Here is a 19,170-nt window from a genome sequence, read left to right as displayed (position 1 = left end):
AAACCAGAAGCTCCCTCTCACACACTGCCTCCCAACCCACATCCATATGGGTGCATTTGATGTTTCCGGAAAATATGCATGCTAGAGACCTGGAAATGGAATTAGAACAAAAGGCTGAGTTCTGGGCTGCTCTGGCTATCTGCTTGCCCACACCACGCATCTACGTGCAGGGATGGACACTCACTTCGCTACGTCATCTGTGATAGAAACAGCTCCACTTCTTCCTTGTTAATTTGCATACCTTTTCTTCAACAGCTTTATTGAAATATAATTCACATACTGTACAATTCACCCATTTAAAGTATATAATTCATGGGGCACCTGGGTGGCTCAGTTGGGTAAGCATCCGACTTCAGCTCAGGTCATGATCTCATGGTTTGTGAGTTCAAGTCCCATGTCAAGCTCTGTGCTGACAGCTCAGGGCCTGGAGCCTGCTTCAGACTTTATCTCCCTCTCTCTCTACCCCTCCTCTGCTCATGCTCTGTCTCTGTCTCTCTCTTACAAAAATAAATAAACATTGGGGCGCCTGGGTGGCTCAGTCGGTTAAGCAGCCAACTTCAGCTCAGGTCATGATCTCGCGGTCCGTGAGTTCGAGTCCCGCGTCGGGCTCTGTGCTGACAGCTCAGAGCCTGGAGCCTGTTTCAGATTCTGTGTCTCCCTCTCTCTGACCCTCCCCCATTCATGCTCTGTCTCTCTCTGTCTCAAAAATAAATAAACGTTAAAAAAAAATTTAACAAAAATAAATAAACATTAAAAAAATAATAAAGTATATAATTCAGGGCGCCTGGTTGGCTCGGTTGGTTGAGTGTCTGACTTCGGCTCAGGTCACCATCTCATGGTTCATGAGTTTGAGCCCCACATCAGGCTCACTGCTGTCAGTGCCATGCCTTCATCAGATCCTCTGTCCCCTTCTTCCTCTGTCCCTCCCCTCCCTCTCAAAAATAAACATTAAAAAAATAAAGTATACGATTCAATGGTTTTCAATATATTCACCGACATGTGCAACCATTACCTCAAAAGGAACACTGTACCCTTAGCTCTCAGCCCGTACCTCTCATCCTCCCAGCCCTAAGCACCATCAATTGACTTTCTGTCTCTGGACATTTCATATGAATAGAATCCTATTACATGTGGTCTTTTGTAACTGTCTTCTTTCACTTACCATAATGCTTTCAAGGGTCGTCCAAGGTGTAGCATGTACTGGTATTTCAGTCCTTTTTATTTCATGGCCGAATAATGTTCCATTGTGAGGACAGAACATATTTTGTTTGTCCACTCATCAGCTGGGGGGCATTTGGGTTGTTATGAATAATGCTAATACAAACATTCATGTATAAATTTTTGTGTGGACATATGTTTTCATTTCTTTCGGGTATATACTTAGGAGTTGAATTGCTGGGTCATACAGTAACCTTATATTTAATCATTTGAGACCCTGCCAAACCATTTTCTGAAATGACTCTAGCATTTTCTTCCTACCATTAGTGTAGGATGGTTCTAATTTGTCCACATCTTCACCAACACTTGTAATTTTTTGTCCTAGCCAGCTTGTGAGCAGGGGGTAGTATATCTCACTCTGGTTTTGATTTTTATTTCCCTGATAACTAATGATGTCAAACATCTTTTCATGTGGTTATTTGGGCAACTGTACATGTCTCACTGGAGACATGTCTATTCAAATACCTTATCCATTTTTTTAATTGGATTTTTTTGCCTTTTATTATTATTTTTAAGTCAATTTACTTATTGTGAGAGAGAGAGAAAGAGAGAGAGAGAGAGAGGGTAAGCATGGGGGAGTGGCGGAGAGTGAGGGAGAGAGAGAAAATCTCAACTAGGCTCTGCATTGTCAGGGCAGAGCCCAACGAGGGGCTCTATCCCATGAACTGTGAGATCATGACCTGAGCTGAAGTCAAGAGTCAGATGCCCAACCGACCAAGTCACCCAGGCATCCCGCCTTTTATTATTGAGTTGTAAGTTTTTACAGATTCTGGATACAAGTACCTTATCAGATATGGGATGTGCAAGTATTTCCCCCCATTCTGCAGATTGTCTAGTCACTTAAAAAAAAAATTTTTAAGTAATCTCTACACCCAACATGGGCTGAAACTTACAACCCTGATATCAAGAGTCGCGTACTCCACCCACCGAGCCAGCCAAACACCCATATTTACTTTCTTAATGGTATCTTTTGAAAGACAAAATTTTTTTTTGAAGATCCAATATTTTTAATTTATTACTTTATTTTAGATAGAGAGGGGGAGAGAGAGCATTAGTGGCAGAGAGAGGCAGAGGGAAAGAGGGAATCTATTTTTTTTTAGACCCTCATCATCTTTTTTTTCTTCATCATCTTCTTGTAACATAAGTTCTTATATAAAATACACTGAGAGTTTATTACATTCTGTAGTCTTGATAAAAAGGTAAGCCACAGATGTTTTCACAAAATTGTAATTATATATGCAACTTTTCTTTTTCTTTTCAGATTCACCTGTTTATTTTTTTTTTTTCTTCTAAATACAATTTATTGTCAAGTTAGCTAACATACAGTGTATAGTGTGCTCTTGGTTTCGGAGGGTAGATTCCCATGATTCGTCACTTATATACAACACCCAGTGCTTATCCCAACAAGCACCCTCCTCAATGCCCATCACCTGTTTCCCACCCCCCACCCCCACCAGGGAAAGAGAAAATCTTAAGCAGGCTCTAGACTCAGCCTGGAGCCTGACATGGGGCTTGATCCCTTGACCCTGGGATCATGACCTGAACCAAAATCAAAAATCGGACATTCAATCGACTGAGCCACCCAGGAGCCCCGAAACACAAAAGTTAGCCAGTTTTAGCTATTTCCATGTAGTAAGCTGGGGCAATCATAGGACTCACCTAATTTTTTTCTCTTATCAATGAATGTCCTGTGCTTCTTTGTTGTTCAGTATCTGAAGACTATTGCTTCTTAATTTTTGTTTGTTTTTCTGTGTAAATCAAGGCAGTCAGTCTGATCACTCTTCTCCACCTGGGCCAAAAGCAGAAATCCACGTTTTGACCTTCAGAGTTTTAATTACTGTTTGGTTCAAAATATTTTCTAATTCATATTATTATTTGATGCATAGGTTATTTAGAATGTTTTTCTTAAATTCCAAACATAGAACTTTTATTTTTTTTATCTAATTGCATTGTGATGAGAGAACATGCTGCATGGGGTTTCTGTGCTTTTGTAGTGGTTGAGATTTCCTTTACTGCCCACTCTTGGGACAATTTTTTTTTTTTTAAGGTAAGCTCCATGCCCAATCTCCAAGCTTGAACTCATGACTCTGAGATCAGGAGTCACATGCTCTACCAACTAAGCCAGACAGGAGCCCCTGGACAACTGTTGAAATGTTCTGGATACACCTAAAAAGAACATGTATCCCGTGGCAGGTAGGTATAGGATTCTTTGTATGTCCATTGGATCAAGTTTGTAAATTGTGTTGTTTAAATACTCTGTATCCTTGCTAATTTCTTTCTGTCTGTTCTTCAGCTCAGGTCATGATCTCACAGTTCATGAGTTTGAGCCCCACAGTTGGGCTCTGTGCTAACAGCTCAGAGCCTGGAGCCTGCTTCAGATTGTGTGTCTCCCTCTCTCTCTCTGTCCCTCTCCTGCTCACGCTCTGTCTTTCTCTCTCAAAAATAAATAAACATTAACAAAAAAATTAGGGGCACCTGGGTGGCTCAGTCGGTTAAGCATCCGACTTCGGCTCAGATCATGATCTCCCGGTTTGTGAGTTTAAGCCCCACATTGGGCTCTGTGCTGACAGCTCAGAGCCTGCTTCGGATGCTGTGCCTCCCTCTCTCTCTGTCCCTCCCCCACTCGTGCTCTCTCTCTCTCTCTCTCTCAAAAGTAAACATTAACAAACTAAAATAAAAACAATATAATTACTGTTTTTATAAAATTATGCTGGTCCTAAGTTTGATTCTTACAGTGTATATTTTTGTTCTCCTTTTACTTTGAACATTAATTTCACAAGCTACTTTTATCAATTAGCTACCGCAGCTAACAATCAGCCCAAAACTCAAAATAAGCTTCAAATAACAATCATTTATTATTTCTCATGATATATACGTTGACTTTGTGGGCTTCTGGCCCAGGCCAGGTTGGTTGATCTCTGCTGCCTGCTGGTGGCTTGACGGGGGCTGGACAGTCTAAGAAGGCCTCATTCATATGGCTGGCAGTTGGCAGCCTGCTTGTCTTGGGTGGGGGCAAGGCTCGGCTGGAATCACTTGTTTCTGCTCCATGTAGCTTCTCATCTGCCAACAGTTCAAGTTGCTTTACGTAGTGGTTTCAGAATTCCAGAGCCATAAGAAAGGGCAAGCTCCAACACACAGCTTTTAATCCTCTGCTTCTGTTACATTCGCTATTGTCTCATTGTCTAAAACAAATCACAAGGCCAAGCCAAGAGGTAGAGATACAGACTTCATCTCTGGACGGGAGAAGTAGCAAAGTCACCACACAACGGGTGAGTGCCCAGGGACAGATTGGTCATTTCCACAATCAATTCAAGCTGCCTTACCAAAAACACTGGAATTAAGTCAAAAGAAAAATGACAAACTTGGGAAAAATATTTACAGAGCTAATCACAAAAGATTAATTTAGCTAATATACAAGGGGCTCTTATAAATTGTTAAGATAAAGACAAAATCACTATATCTACATGGCTAAATGATATGGACAGTTTTCAAAAAAGGAAATACAAATGTCCTTTGTATATTATATTTCCACATATTTGTGGGAAAGGAGTGGGAAATTTTTAAGGTCATTTAGGTAACCTTTAAAAAAACTGATTGCAGGTGGCTGGGTGGCTCAATTGGTTAAGCGTCTGACTTCAGTTCAGGTCATGATCTCACGGCTTGTGAGTTTGAGCCCTGCATTGGGCTCTGTGCTGACAGCTCAGACCAGGGAGCTTGTTTCAGATTTTATGTCTCCCTCTTTCTCTAACCCCACCCCCACTCATGCTGTGTCTCTGTCTCTCACAAATTAATAAACATTAAAAAAAGAACTGATTGCAAAAACAAAACCCCTCATTGTTTCATTTTCCTCTTTTTTAAAAAGTAAACTGGTTGCTGGGGTGCCTGGGTGGCTCAGTTGGTTGAGTGGTTGACTTCAGCTCAGGTCATGATCTCTCAGTTTGTGGGTTCAAGCCCCGCATCGGGCTCTGTGCTGACAGCTCAGAGACTGGAGCCTGCTTTGGATTCTGTGACTCCCTCCCTCTCTGCCGCTCCCCTACTTACGCTCTTTTTTTCTCTCAAAAAATGAATAAATATTAAAAGAAAAAAAAAGCCATGACAGAGGATAGTACTTTAAAAATAAATAAATAAAATAAATTTAATTAAACTTGTTGCTTCTTAATCACATGGTACAAAATTTTTCAAAGTACAAAAAGGAACACAATGAAAACTTTCTCCTTCTTTTTCCCTATACCACGTTTGTAACGGCCTTTGATTTTACTTATAAAAGATCTTGCCATGTAGGAGTTTTTTAATCCAAATTTTCAAATAATTCTATCATTTCATTTATGGCTCCTGGATTTGGGTCCTCTGTTATTGACTCTATGATTATTTAAAAGTCAAAACATTAAAGCGTTTCCCTGATTTCTCTTACTGTCTTTTTTTTTTTTTTTAACATTTAAATCTTTGATCCTTGGGATTATCCTGACATAAGGCATGAAATAAGGATATAGCACCATGGGTTGAATTATCTGTCTCTCTACTACTGATTTAAAAGGTCATCTCTTTCAACTAAATTCCTGCATATATTAACATCTGGAGGTAGGCAGGTGATTGATCAGAAGGAAGGCAGCATAACCCTAGAGGGAGGGCTGGGGAGAAACGTAAGTTGAGTTACAGAACTCTTCACTTAGTTGGCCTCACAAGTGACTGCATGACAACTGTCATAATGTTGACCAAAGAGACCCACCGAGGGACACTTAACTGTCAGCAACATAGAAAACCCACAACAGTTTGTAATATGAAAACTGTGTATTTGGGCACAGAAATGCAATACACAACCAGAAACCACTGTTCCATCAACAGTGACATTATTATACAGGTGTTAAATTGTTAAGGTATAGGAGAGGAAACAATTCTTTCAAGTCCTATTCAATTTACTTTGTTAGGGACGATGAAGCTTACTGGACTCTGGTCACAGTTCCATCATATCTACTTTCTTTGTAAGCTCAGCTTCAATGGTATCCTAAAGGAAGAAAGAACCACCATAAATTCTATAAATAAGGATATAAAACAGGTCCTCTAACTTCTAGTGTTATTTAAAATAAGGGAAGCAAGGGGCGCCTGGGTGGCGCAGTCGGTTAAGCGTCCGACTTCAGCCAGGTCACGATCTCGCGGTCCGTGAGTTCGAGCCCCGCGTCAGGCTCTGGGCTGATGGCTCGGAGCCTGGAGCCTGTTTCCGATTCTGTGTCTCCCTCTCTCTGCCCCTCCCCCGTTCATGCTCTGTCTCTCTCTGTCCCAAAAATAAATAAAAAATGTTAAAAAAAAAAAAAAAAAATAAGGGAAGCAAAAAAGAAAAACATTAAAACAGAAATTTTTAAAAATACAATTATAAATATTAAATATGTGTTTAGACATTCCTTGCTTTTACCTCGCCCCCCTCATTCCCACACCCTAAAAGTTTTCAGACCCCTGATTCTAGTTAACATCTCAAGGGGGAAAAACCCTTTAGAGAGATGAATCAGTGTATCAGTGTAAAGACACATGAACACATTTTTCTGACCTCTGCTGCTTGACCAATGCATTTCCTCAACATCTCTCACGTCACCTCTTTTCTTCTCTCGTTGACACTTTCTCATTACTTCTCACCTGGTCTACATACACCAACCGTTTCTGCAGTTTTCTTTCTCCTTCTTCTAATCTACCCTATATACTGATTCCAGAATAATCTTCCTAAAAACTGGCCTAATCAAAAAGCATAGCTCTGATCACATTTCATTTCTCTTTAGCTTAGAAAGTTAAGAAACACACAGCAATGTTCAGTGGTCCCAAACAGCCTCCAAGTTCAACTCCCTTTATATTTAAGGTCCTTTATATCATAAACCAATTGACCTTCTTTAGTCCTATTGTCCACTGCATACCCCTAAACAGCTGGGCCGCATCACTTGTCAAAGCTTGGAAAAGTCCTCCGTTTTCCAGCTCATACACCTTTGTTAATTCATTTGCTTAGAATATTCTGTCTTGGGACACCTGGGTGGCTTAACTGGTTAAGCATCCGAGTCTGGATTTAAACTCGGGTCACAAACTCATGGTTTGTGAGACTGAGCCCCGGGTCGCTGTTAGCACAGAGCCTGCTTGGGATTCTCTCTCTCCCTCTTTCTGCCCCTCCCCTGCTTGCTCTGTCTGTCTCTCTCAAAAAAAACAAATAAACTTAAAAAAAAAAAAAGAATATTCTGTCTTGCAACCCCCCTTTTCCAATTAGGAAAATCTATGCGAAAATGTAAAAGACATAAAAGGTCACTATATATTTTTTATGCAAAGAAACACATACACATATCCAAAAAAGTATTAAAAAACGCATGGTAATGACGCACAACAGCTTTGAGACCGTGGTTTACCTTGGAATAGGAAGGAAAGAAGGGTGGAAGGAGCTGTAGCCATATCAGTGTTTTTTCCTTTATTTTTAAAAAATAGGAAGGAAAAAAACTGGAACTACTTACTAGTTCCCGCTTTGCTTCTTCAACTTTCACCTGAGCAAGCGACGGATTCTTTTAAAGAAAAATAAAACAAGGAAAGATTATGTTGCTTCAACTCGGACTCAAGGAGAAAAAGTGCAACAATCTTTTTCAAAAGGCAAAACACCTTACAGAGTGTATCCAGTGCACACACAACACTGAAACTCAGCGGAGACTTGAAAGCCTTAAACATGAACCCAGTATTTTCATGATCAGTTAGTACCCCCGGGGAAAGTTGGCGACGACTTTTTTTAATTCATAAAAATAATTACCGGCATTAAATCTAAATAGGACTCCAATTTTTTCTTCAAAGGTATTGTCTGTCGTTTTAGTTCTGCCAATTTCTGGGGGTGGAAAAAGATCCAAGAGTCACAGAGTGATAGAGATATTCATAATGCAACTAAATATTGCTCATTTCTGAAATAAAACATAATAAAGCGTTAACATTAAGATATTTTAAATAATATATCAAATTGTATCAATGTGTTAAATGAGGTTCAAAGATATAGGAATAACAAACTCACTTCCAATGGAAACAATCCTTATTAGATGCTTAAAATAGAAAAGTTATACTCCCATTTATTAAGAATTGGATCTAAATGGGGCACCTGCTGGCTCTGTTGGTAAAGCATGCAACTATTGATCTCAGGGTTTAAGTTTGAAACCTACAATGGGTGTAGAGATTACTTAAAATCTTTAAAGGGGCACCTGGGTGGCTTAGTTGGTTAAGCGCCTGACTCTTGATTTTGGCTCAGATTATGATCTCACGGTTCCTGAGTTCAAGGCCCATGTCAGGCTCTGTGCTGACAGCATGGAGCCTGCTTGGGATTCTTTCTCTTTCTTTTTCTGCCCCTCCCCTGCTCTCTTGCTCTCTCTCTCAAAATAAGTATTTTAAAAATTAAAAAGAAATGAAAAAGAAATAAAATCTTAAAAAAAAAAGACTAGGATCTAAATATGCTGTCTAGGAAGACAGAACAATGTGATCAAGAGGAATCAGAATGTAAGGGAACAATTAGAATCTCAAATACATACTTATGAATTGTCAACTTTAGATTCCCAAATCAAAGTATAAAAAAATCTTAAGAATAAATAAGTAATAATAAAATAAAACAAAGCCCCCTCTTTCTTCCTCTTCCTATCAAAATACATGAAACACTTACATAACCTAAAAACCTAGAATTGCACCCTATATGAGTTTTGGGGCCTGCATTTTTACTGTACATGGAAAGAGAAGAAGAGGACCTACATGGTTAGCACATAATCCCTCAATAAATGTATTTTATAAATAAATCAATAATATATAACGGACTCTAGCAAAGAGTTTCTGGCATATAGTAGTAAATAAAGGAAACCAAACAAATGTGAGGATAGATACAGCTAACCACGTAATAAAGGTATAAATACTAGTGAACATAAAGTACAGAGGTAAAGAAAAACAGGTCAATAGTGAATAAAGCTCTCTAAAAAGAAGCAAATGAAAAGGCAGATTGTGTGCTAAGATTCTAAAGAAAGCTAAATTGGGTTAAAATAGGCTCACCTCTGAGAGAGCTACGAGGGACTGGTGAGACAGAGAAGCATCCATGCCTCTGGTGGAAAGTTGCTCCTATAATTACAAAAAAAGGGAGTTTAGTGAAAAAAAGTATTTTCAAAGTGACCATCGTGACATATTTTCATCATATAACACAGTAAAGAGAAGCTACAAATCATAGATGAAAGACCACATGCATCTAAGCAGTTCTATGCTGCATGTGGGTCATTTCAAACAGTCACAGATTTGTGACAAGGTGGGTTCAGCGCTAAGAGTTGGGGCCCCCGGGCTTGGGGGCCTGGCTGCCTGTGTTTGAATCTGGATCCACTGCTAAGCAGCTACGTGACCTTGGGTAAGTGACCTATCTTCTCTGTAGTTCCCTTATCTGTAAAAAAGTAAGCATATGTCTAGTTGTGAGGATGAGGTCGACAAGAAGTCTGAAAAGAACTAAATATATTCAGTCCTTTGTACAAACCTCTGCAGCTCTGATTCCAAATCTGAACTCCTCCGACTTTGCTTTTAGGAAATCCATGTTCTGAAGACGATGGTCAACTTTGGCCCTTTCCGTAGACAGATGCAACTCTGCCTTCTTTAGATCCCTTTAAAAAGTAGAGTTGAACCCATGGGGGAGGGGAAGGAAAAAAAAAAAAAGAGGTTAGAGTGGAAGAGAGCCAAAGCATAAGAGACTCTTAAAAACTGAGAACAAACTGAGGGTTGATGGGGGGTGGGAGGGAGGGGAGGGTGGGTGATGGGTATTGAGGAGGGCACCTTTTGGGATGAGCACTGGGTGTTGTATGGAAACCAATTTGACAATAAACTTCATATATTGAAAAAGAAAAGTAGAGTTGAAAACATTTTCTTCTCCTCAGTGGAATTATTATTAAAAAAATACTCTGGATTAGCCAAAAGTAGACAACATACTTGCTACTTTCTACTACAGATTTTATATCCCGGACTAGCTATGGTTTATTCTCCCAGGTCATTCTCCACTCCATGTTGCCACCTGGGATTTTTCTCATGGAATACTAAGTAATTTTAAGATTAATCTATGCCAATTATTCTTGGAGAAAGTGAACCTGCTATTTAAAAAAGTGATTTAATATATCCTAAAGCAATTTGAATTATGGAAGTCTCAAAGCCTTCTTTCCTAAATGTGACATGATACAGTGCCTTGCATACACATACTTAATATTTGTTAAATAAATTTACACACCACCAAATTACTTGTGCATATCCACACTCCTGATCTATAGCATCTAATCTCTGGGGCAACCAAATATAATGTGACTTTAGGTTGCACCATGGCTTATAAGTTAAAAAGAAAAATTCACATACATTTTCAAAATTATAAAACCCAGGCTATTTAATTATTTTTAATTTTTTTCTTTCATGTTTATTTATTTTTGAGAGAGAGACAGACAGACAGAGTGTGAGAGGGGGAGGGGCAGAGAGAGAGAGGGAAACACAGACTTTGAAGCAGGCTCCAGGCTCCAAGCTGTCAGCACAGAGCCCAATGTGGGGCTCGAACTCACAAACCGTGAGATTGTGACCTGAGCTGAAGATGGACACTTAAATGACTGAGCCACCCAGGCGCCCCAAACCCCAGGCTATTAATAAAAGAGAAAAAATGGTAAGAAAAAGTATGAAGTAAAAGGTGAAAGTCTGTACCCAATCCCTACTTCCACCCAAGTCATTTTTTACTTAGAAAACCATGTATGGACTCCAGTTTCTAATGTGTTGTTTTAAATCCCGTCTACTGTCAAAACTAAATCTGACACTGTCCTGTTACTGCCTGTATAACAAACATCATCACCACTTTCAACTCAGTTACTTACTCTCGTAGACATTTTTCCAACACTAAAGTTGCAGTTAGATTTTTTTCAAGTTTTGCCAATTCAAGCTTGATTTCTTCATTTTTGGATTTGGTACGGAAAAGATCAGACGTCAAATCATTCACTGCGGGGATAAAACTAAAAAAAGGATCTGGTCACGTAAATGGACATTAAGGACAATAATGATAATTATTCCTCATTTCTAACAATGATTTTGTCTTAATGTGGATTCTTCTGTAATCATGCTCTATGCATTTTTTTAATAATTAAAAAAAATTTTAACATTTATTCATTTTTGAGAGTGCGTACACGCGACTGGGGGAGGGGCGCAGAGAGACAGAGAGAGAGAGAGAGAGAGAGAGAGAGAGAATCCAAAGCCTGCTCGACGGTGTCAGCACAAAGCCTGACATGGGGCTCAAGCTCATGAACTATGAGATCATGACCTGAGCTGAAGTCAGACACTCAACTGACTGAGCCATCCAGGCGCTCCTCTCTGTATTTTTTTATATGCTGTTCCCATTTCCTGGAAAGCTCTTCTTCAGGTAAATTTCAATTCGTCTTTTAAAATTCAAATAAGATTCACTCCGGTTCTGGAACTCACTACCCCTTTCTCTGTACTACTTACCAACAGGTTGTACATTCTTATACAGTTAAAGGTGTCACTCTATGCTATAGTTTTACATACCCATCTCCCCTATTTGACTGTGAGCAGAGACTGTCCTTGCTGCCAATTATTATCCTATTCATCTCTGCTTCCTCAGCGCAGAGCTATATGCCTAGCGTATAACCGGTATTTGGTGTCTGCTGAATTGACTGAATTCAAGTTTAGGTTTCTTATGTTCTTATACCTGAAACACTACTTCATGAGAATATATATAAATTCCAAGTTTTATATGGGCAATTAAGTAGAATAGCTATACAGTTCTCGGATTGTAAGTTATAGTGGTAGTCCTAGCTGAGATACGGCCACCAACGGTAATCACGTGGACTTGGGGGTCAGGCTGGGTTTGAATCCCAAATCTGCCATTTACCAGCTTGGAGAAGTTATTTAATACACCTCTCCTGAGCTTTAGTTTCCTCTTAGGGTTGCTAGAAAGAATAATGTCATTACATAAGTGGAATACCTGTCACAAAGAATAAAGGTCCGTAATCTACTCTACCCAGTAGGGCAGGGACATGACCAAAATTCACTATGCTTAATAAGATAATTTAGATTTTTTTTTAACGTTTATTTATTTTTGAGACAGAGAGAGACAGAGCATGAACGGGGGAGGGTCAGAGAGAGGGGGACACAGAATCTGAAACAGGCTCCAGGCTCTGAGCCGTCAGCACAGAGCCCGACGTGGGGCTCGAACTCACGGACCACGAGATCATGACCTGAGCCGAAGTCGGCCGCTTAACCGACTGAGCCACCCAGGTGCCCCTGAATAAGATAATTTAGGCTACTGCTTTTCTTATTGTTTACGGGGAATAATGTAAGTGTTACCTAATTTCTTTCCAAACAAATGTGAGAAGCAACTTCACAAACCTAATCCTGAAAGAAGAAAACACTAAAATTTAAACAATGCCAGGTTTATCTGAATTAAATACATACATTTACTAGCAATGATAAGAAGGAATTAAGTAAATTCAGTGTTTTGGGATTTATTGTTAATTTCCTATATAGAATTACCCAGTGAAACAAAAAGTCCTTAGTTGAGACCTTACAGTACCTATGATTACAGAAATGAAAACTGTCACAAGAATTACCTAGCTAGTGAGGAATCCTTTGTTTCAAGGGCCACTGCACTGTCAACCAAAGCATTCAGGTACCTAGAACCAGCGCCAGACAGATTGGCAGGGGAAAAATTCACACTTTCCATGAGAAGGTCTTGAAGGTGCTTGGCTGAAAAGATATAAGAGTTCTATGGTGACTAAGATGTTTGTTTTACTTTAATTTTTAACAGCTTTAATGACAACTTATCATATACCATATAACCCACTCACCTAAAGTATACAACTGAATAGCTTTTAGTATATTCACAGAGTTGTATACCCATCAATACAATCAATTTTAGAACATTTTCATCACCCCAAAAAGAAACCCCACCATTTCTTAGTCATCCTATTCCAATTCCCCAACCCATGAAGCCCTAGCAACCACTAATCTACATTCTGTCTTTTCTCATTTCGTATTTGGGTATATACCTAGGAGTGGAACTGGTGGGTCATATGGTAACTATGTTTTAACCATTTGAGGAATTGCCAGACTGTTTTCCAAAGGGACTGTATGATTTTACATTCCCACCAGAAGTGTATGAGGATTTCAATTTCTCCGTATCTTTACCAACAAGTTTTTTTTTGTTTGTTTGTTTTACCAACAGTTGTTATTATTTGTCTTTTTTTTTTTTGCATAGTGGTCATTCACAGAACTTAATAAATGGTTACTCAAGACCCGAATATTTTTATTTTTGATTATAGCCCTCCTTATAGGTGTGAAAAGGAATTGTGGTTTTCATTTGCATTTCCCTGATGGCTAATAATGCTGGCTTAATGGTCATTTTTATATTTTCTTGGGAGAGATGTATATTCACATCCCTTTCCCATTTTTAATTGGGTAATATGTCTTTTTATTATTGAGTTGTAAGAGTTCTTTATATGTTGTAGATACAGGTCCCTTATCAGATATGATTTATAAATGTTTTCTCCCATTCTGTAGGTTGTTTTCTTCACTTATTTGATGGTGTCCTTTGAGAACAAAAGTTTTAATTTTGATGATGTACAATTTATCTACTCTTTCTTTTGTTGTTTGTGTTTAGGGACTCATAGCTACAAAACCATTGCCAAATTCAAGGTCATAAAGATATACACCAATGCTGTCTTCAGAGTTTTAGGTTTAGCTCTTACATTTAGGTTTTTCATTTATTTTGAGTTAATTCTTACATATGGTATGAGGCAGGATCCAACCTCATTCTTGTACATGTGGATATCCAGTTAGCCCAGCACTGGTCATTGAAAAGGCTATTTTTTTCCTCCACTGAATTGTCTTGTTACCCTTGTCAAAAAATCAAGAGACCAGGGGTGCCTGTCTGGCTTACTTGATGGAGCACGTGACTCTTGATCTTGGGGTTGTGAGTCTGAGACCCATGTTGGGTGTAGAAGTTACTTAAAAATAAAATATTAAAAAAAAAAAAATCAATAGACCAGGAGTTAAGGCTTCCAGCCTACCAGTGCAAAGAGCTCTGCATACCTGCTGTCCAGTCAAAGTGGTGAAATTTGTAAACAAACAAACAAACAAAGACACCCAACCATGTAAAAACACAAACACAAAAACAAAACCAGAACTAAAACACAATGATTTAAAGCCTCTGGAAATGGTCCTAAGAACAAACAGCAAATGAAGAAACATCTATTCAAGAAAATCTATGACAATTCAGTAAGGAAGGTGAGTTTGTGATATGTAAACCAAAACCACTCTCTCCTTCTCTCTCCCAGTTCAGGGAGGCAGAGACTCCACTCCAGACTGTTGTAGTCAAGAACACAGGGATCCCTCTGCCCCCAGCTCCCAGCCAGAGGGCTTTGTTTCCGGGAGGAATAGGACTTCAGTGTTTCTCATCCTGCCACCAGCTCTCTGTTGCTGAGACTAAGTCCTAGATGAATGTGGATGAGAGGTGTGGGCTCCCCCACCCAGCCACTGTTCTTAGTATCAAGCTCTACCGTGGGTGAGCATCTACCATGCTGAGAATACCAGGGCCCTGAGGGCCCTTGCACCAGCTCATGAGGTGATGACTTCAGACCAGGAAAGTCAAGTCAAGAGGACCTAAGTCTGCTGTACTCCCCCGTCCACCCAGCACTCAGCATCTACACTAGGGTGTCACTTGGAGAAAAGCTGGCTATTGTCTCTACCCTCACCTCCAGATCACTGGCTCAGAGATTTTTGTGCAAAGGAAGAAGCAAGCCATAGAAGAGATAATGCCCAGTATCTTCCCAAAGGAACTGATTTCATTTGCAACAGAGCCTGGAGAAGTCCAAGCCTAAGGAGACTCTCGAAAACAATGGAAGTTATAGTAAAAAGCAATTGGGAAAAGAGTCAAACTGCGGGCTAGTTAGTTTACATGGGAGAACCAGAAAATAAGACATCTAGGAGGGGCCATCCTTGGGTCACAACAAATATCAAACACTGCCCTGTAAAACTACTCCTTTAAGGGTGCCAGAATTTGATTGAATTAGCTTGTAGAACAATTTATGTCCCACAGCATTGCTGAAAACAATAATCAGCTGTCAATTACCAGAATTTTACACCTGGATGTGGTCTATGAAAGAGAGTAAGACAGTCCCCAAAACCACTGACATCCCAGAGTGACTGTGGGAGTACTTAAGTCTGTGCCTCCCTGAGGAGCAACATCAGAGGCTTAACACCATCAGGGGTAAATAGACTTCATTAAAAGCAGTCAGTCACTAAGTAAATAAGAAAACAACAATGAAAACAAGCTCTGGGGCGGTGGGGGTGTTGGGAGACTAGTACTCAGAGTTGCTACATTACCTAAAATGTCCAGTTTCCAACAAAAAATATACAGGCATGCAAAACGACAAAGCATGACCCATAGTAAAATGTAAGCAAAAGAAACTGCCTGTCAGAATGACCAGATATTGGATTTGTCAGAAAAAGACTTCAAAACAGCCATAATAAATATGTTCACAGTACTAAAGGAAACCATGATTAAAGAAGTAACAAAAGGTATAAGGACAATGTTGTATCAGATAGACTATCAAAAAGAGATAGAGGGGCGCCTGGGTGGCGCAGTCGGTTAAGCGTCCGACTTCAGCCAGGTCACGATCTCGCGGTCTGTGAGTTCGAGCCCCGCGTCAGGCTCTGGGCTGATGGCTCGGAGCCTGGAGCCTGTTTCCGATTCTGTGTCTCCCTCTCTCTCTGCCCCTCCCCCGTTCATGCTCTGTCTCTCTCTGTCCCAAAAATAAATAAAAAAACGTTGAAAAAAAAAATTAAAAAAAAAAAAAAAGAGATAGAAATTATAAATGGAAATTCTAGAGTTGAAGAGTACAATAACTAAAATGAAAAGTTCACTAGAGAAAACAAACAATAGATTTGAAGTAGCAGAATAAATAATAAGTGAACTTGAAGATAAAGTGATAAGAGATTATGGAAGCTGAAGAACAGAGAGGAAAAGAGTGGGCGCACTTGGGTGGCTCGGTTGGTTGAGTGTCTAACTCCTGATTTCAGCTCAGGTCATGATCCCAGGGTTGTGGGATCGAGCCCCACATCGGGCTCCTTGCTGAGCTATGGAGCTCTCTCTCTCTCTCTCCCCTTCTATCCTGCTTGTGTGCTCTTTCTCTCTAAAATAAAAATTTTTGGGGCGCCTGGGTGGCTCAGTCGGTTAAGCGGCCGACTTCGGCCCAGGTCATGATCTCGCGGTCCGTGAGTTCGAGCCCCGCATCAGGCTCTGTGCTGACAGCTCAGAGCCTGGAGCCTGTTTCAGATTCTGTGTCTCCCTCTCTCTGACCCTCCCCCGTTCATGCTTTGTCTCTCTCTGTCTCAAAAATAAATAAACGTTAAAAAAAAAAAAATAAAATAAAATAAAATAAAAATTTTTTTTTAAAGTGAAAAATAAAAGAGCCTCAGAAAAATGAGGAACAACATTAGGCACATCAACATATGTACAATGGTCATACAGAAGAGAAAAAGCAGAAAAAATAGTCAAAGAAATAATGCCTGAAAAGTTCCCATATTTATTGAAAAACAATAATTTACACATTCAAGGAATAACTCAACAAATCCAAGTAGGATAAATGCAGAGAGCTCCACAAACATACATATCAAAGTAAAAATGTTGAAGTAAAAGATAAGGAGACAATCTTGAGACAATCTTGTTCTCACAGCAAAAGAAAAAGGACGTGTTATTTACAAGGAAACCCCAATAAGATTAACAGTTGACTTCTTGGCAGAAACAGTGGAGGCCAGAAAGCAATGGGACAACATAGTGGAAAGTGTTCTAAAAGAAAATCTGTCAACAGAGAATCCTACATCTAGCAAAACTATCTTTCAAAAATGAATGCAAATAAAGACTCCCAGATAGACAAAAACTGAGAGAATTGGTTGCCAGCAGTCTTGACTTATAAGAAATACTAAAGGAAGTTCTGCAGGCTAAAAGCAAGTGACCCCAAACAATAATTCAAATGCACACGAAAACAACAATGAACACCAGGAAAGGTGGCCAGGGAATTATAAAGAGTATAAATGCATATTTTTTTCTCCTGATTTAAAAAGCAATTGTATAACATAATATGCATACAAAGTACTGCTGGGTCATAGAAATGTAATATATATTCTAAAAGCAGTACACCAAAACAAAAAGTCAATTTTGCTGTATGTTAACTTTTAAAAGAAAGCAGGAAAAAAGCCCACACATAGAATTACAATATAAATTGCACTACACTCAAAACATGGAATGTAACACATGCCACACATGTAAGTTAGTTAAATACAGGGCAATTGCAAGTCTCAATTCTTTCCTCTTTTGTATATTCTGACCCATAGAAAGACTTTTATCAATTGTTTTTTAATGTGTGGTTAGTATTATAAAAACAACAGGTTTCCCAAATACACTCTTTCAAGCTACACAGGCGTAGCATACATACTAATAGTGTGACTTGTGCAAGTCTCATAGTTCATGGCTGCCGCCTCAGATGTCCCAATGGCTCACTGTAACTAAATCATGGAGACGGGGAAACAGATCAAAAAGATATGTAAGTGAAAAACCACAGGCATCTTGTATGTCAGGCTACGTTTAGATTCATGTTTTAGGGGTTACTGTTGTGCTATCAGAGTACCAATTGAATTTATATTACAATGAAATTTATTGCTTATTAAGTTGCTGTAACAGAATGGGAGGCAAATCTGGGTAAAATAACGAAGCAAAACTAACAAGCAGTCTACCTTAAATTAAAGCTTGTATACTTTAACGTTATATATAAAATGTAGTCATCTCGAGTTATTACCTCATTCAAAACTCTTACTAATCTCACCTTCTGATTCATATTCGCTTGCTTTCTGTTTCAAGTCCTCTATCACCAGGCAGACATCCCTGTCCCGGACTCTGTTGCGTTCTGAAAGGTGATGTAAAATCTCCGTGGTCCGAGGATTCACCTCATATTGCGGAATGGGGTGATCTCCAAATATTTTTTTCAACCACGCAGCAACCTAACCATTAAAAGAAAAGCAAAGATTATAAACCTTGTTTATTGTAAAAGCATGAAGCAAATATTCGAAAGAAGTGATCAGAAGCAAAGAAAATGTGTTGTAGAAATGTTCTATTTATTTTACATTATAATTTGTCTTTACGGAGAGAGATACTAGACGTCAGGAGACAAAAGTGAGCAAGCACAAATAAAAAAATTACCATAAAACAATCCATATTTTCCTAAAGCTACAAAGCTGTATACGCTAATAATGTGCATCACTCGGATAATTTTAAAGCTCAATATGAAGGTGTTCAAGCTTTCTTATACGTGAAAAGTCTGAAAAAAAAAAAAAAAAAGAGTTGCCCCCAACAACACACCAAAAGCCCCGCTGTTCTGGGAGGCACCTAGAGTTGGGATGCAGGCCGAGGAATCAGGTCAGGTGTGAAAATCCTACTAGGAAGCAGCGGTGAACGGGGAAGCTTGGCTGTAAGGTGGGTCTGGATTTGGAAGTCCCACTCCAGTCGGCTGAGAGGGATCTCCTACCAGGGGACTCTTCAACCGCTGTCCAAGCCCGAGTCCCAGCAAGGAGAGGCCCGGGGAAGGAAGGGAAACGCCCTTTCTGGGGGGTGGGGGGGTGTAAGCGGAGTCGGGCTCCCAGATCGCCAAGGCGGACTAAAGACCGATCCGCGGAGCAAGGGGAGGACAAAAGTAAAAATGGTGCGCCCAGGAGATGCGCGGGCGAGGAGTGTGTCGCCAAAGACGCCGTTTCCAAGAGGCCGCAAAGCCCGGCTCCCGCCCCATCACCTGCGCCTCTTTCTCTTCCTGTGCTTCCATAGCCGCCGTTCCCTCAACTTCTCGAGAAGCTCCTCACGAGAGAAGTGCCGAGCTCGCTCGGAAGGCCCCGCCCATACACCGTTGGTCCCGC

The 19,170-nt window shown here is 39.8% G+C and overlaps 1 protein-coding gene across 5 annotated transcripts; it reads right to left on the bottom strand.

Moving 5' to 3' along the window:
* Positions 1-2,705: 2,705 nt before the first annotated feature.
* HAUS1 (HAUS augmin like complex subunit 1) lies at positions 2,706-19,170 on the bottom strand. 5 transcript variants are annotated; one of them, XM_081790810.1, is made up of 10 exons: positions 19,050-19,170; positions 18,090-18,264; positions 12,819-12,954; positions 11,073-11,207; positions 9,713-9,836; positions 9,247-9,312; positions 7,982-8,053; positions 7,695-7,742; positions 6,136-6,220; positions 2,706-3,007 (listed from the first exon to the last, which is right to left on the bottom strand). In XM_081790810.1, the coding sequence occupies exons 1-9, from the start codon at positions 19,077-19,079 to the stop codon at positions 6,170-6,172; spliced, it is 837 nt and encodes a 278-aa protein (XP_081646936.1). In that variant the 5' UTR covers positions 19,080-19,170; the 3' UTR covers positions 2,706-3,007; positions 6,136-6,169. The 5 variants fall into 5 exon arrangements, with proteins under 5 accessions (XP_081646936.1, XP_078291406.1, XP_081646937.1 ...); XM_078435280.2 differs by lacking the exon at positions 2,706-3,007 and adding an exon at positions 4,050-4,400; XM_081790811.1 differs by lacking the exon at positions 2,706-3,007 and adding an exon at positions 4,050-4,278.

The sequence above is a fragment of the Panthera onca genome, chromosome D3 (genome assembly GCF_046562875.1).
Source record: "Panthera onca isolate mPanOnc1 chromosome D3, mPanOnc1 haplotype 2, whole genome shotgun sequence".
Taxonomy (NCBI): domain Eukaryota; kingdom Metazoa; phylum Chordata; class Mammalia; order Carnivora; family Felidae; genus Panthera; species Panthera onca.
This window is presented reverse-complemented; position numbering and strand designations above follow the sequence as displayed.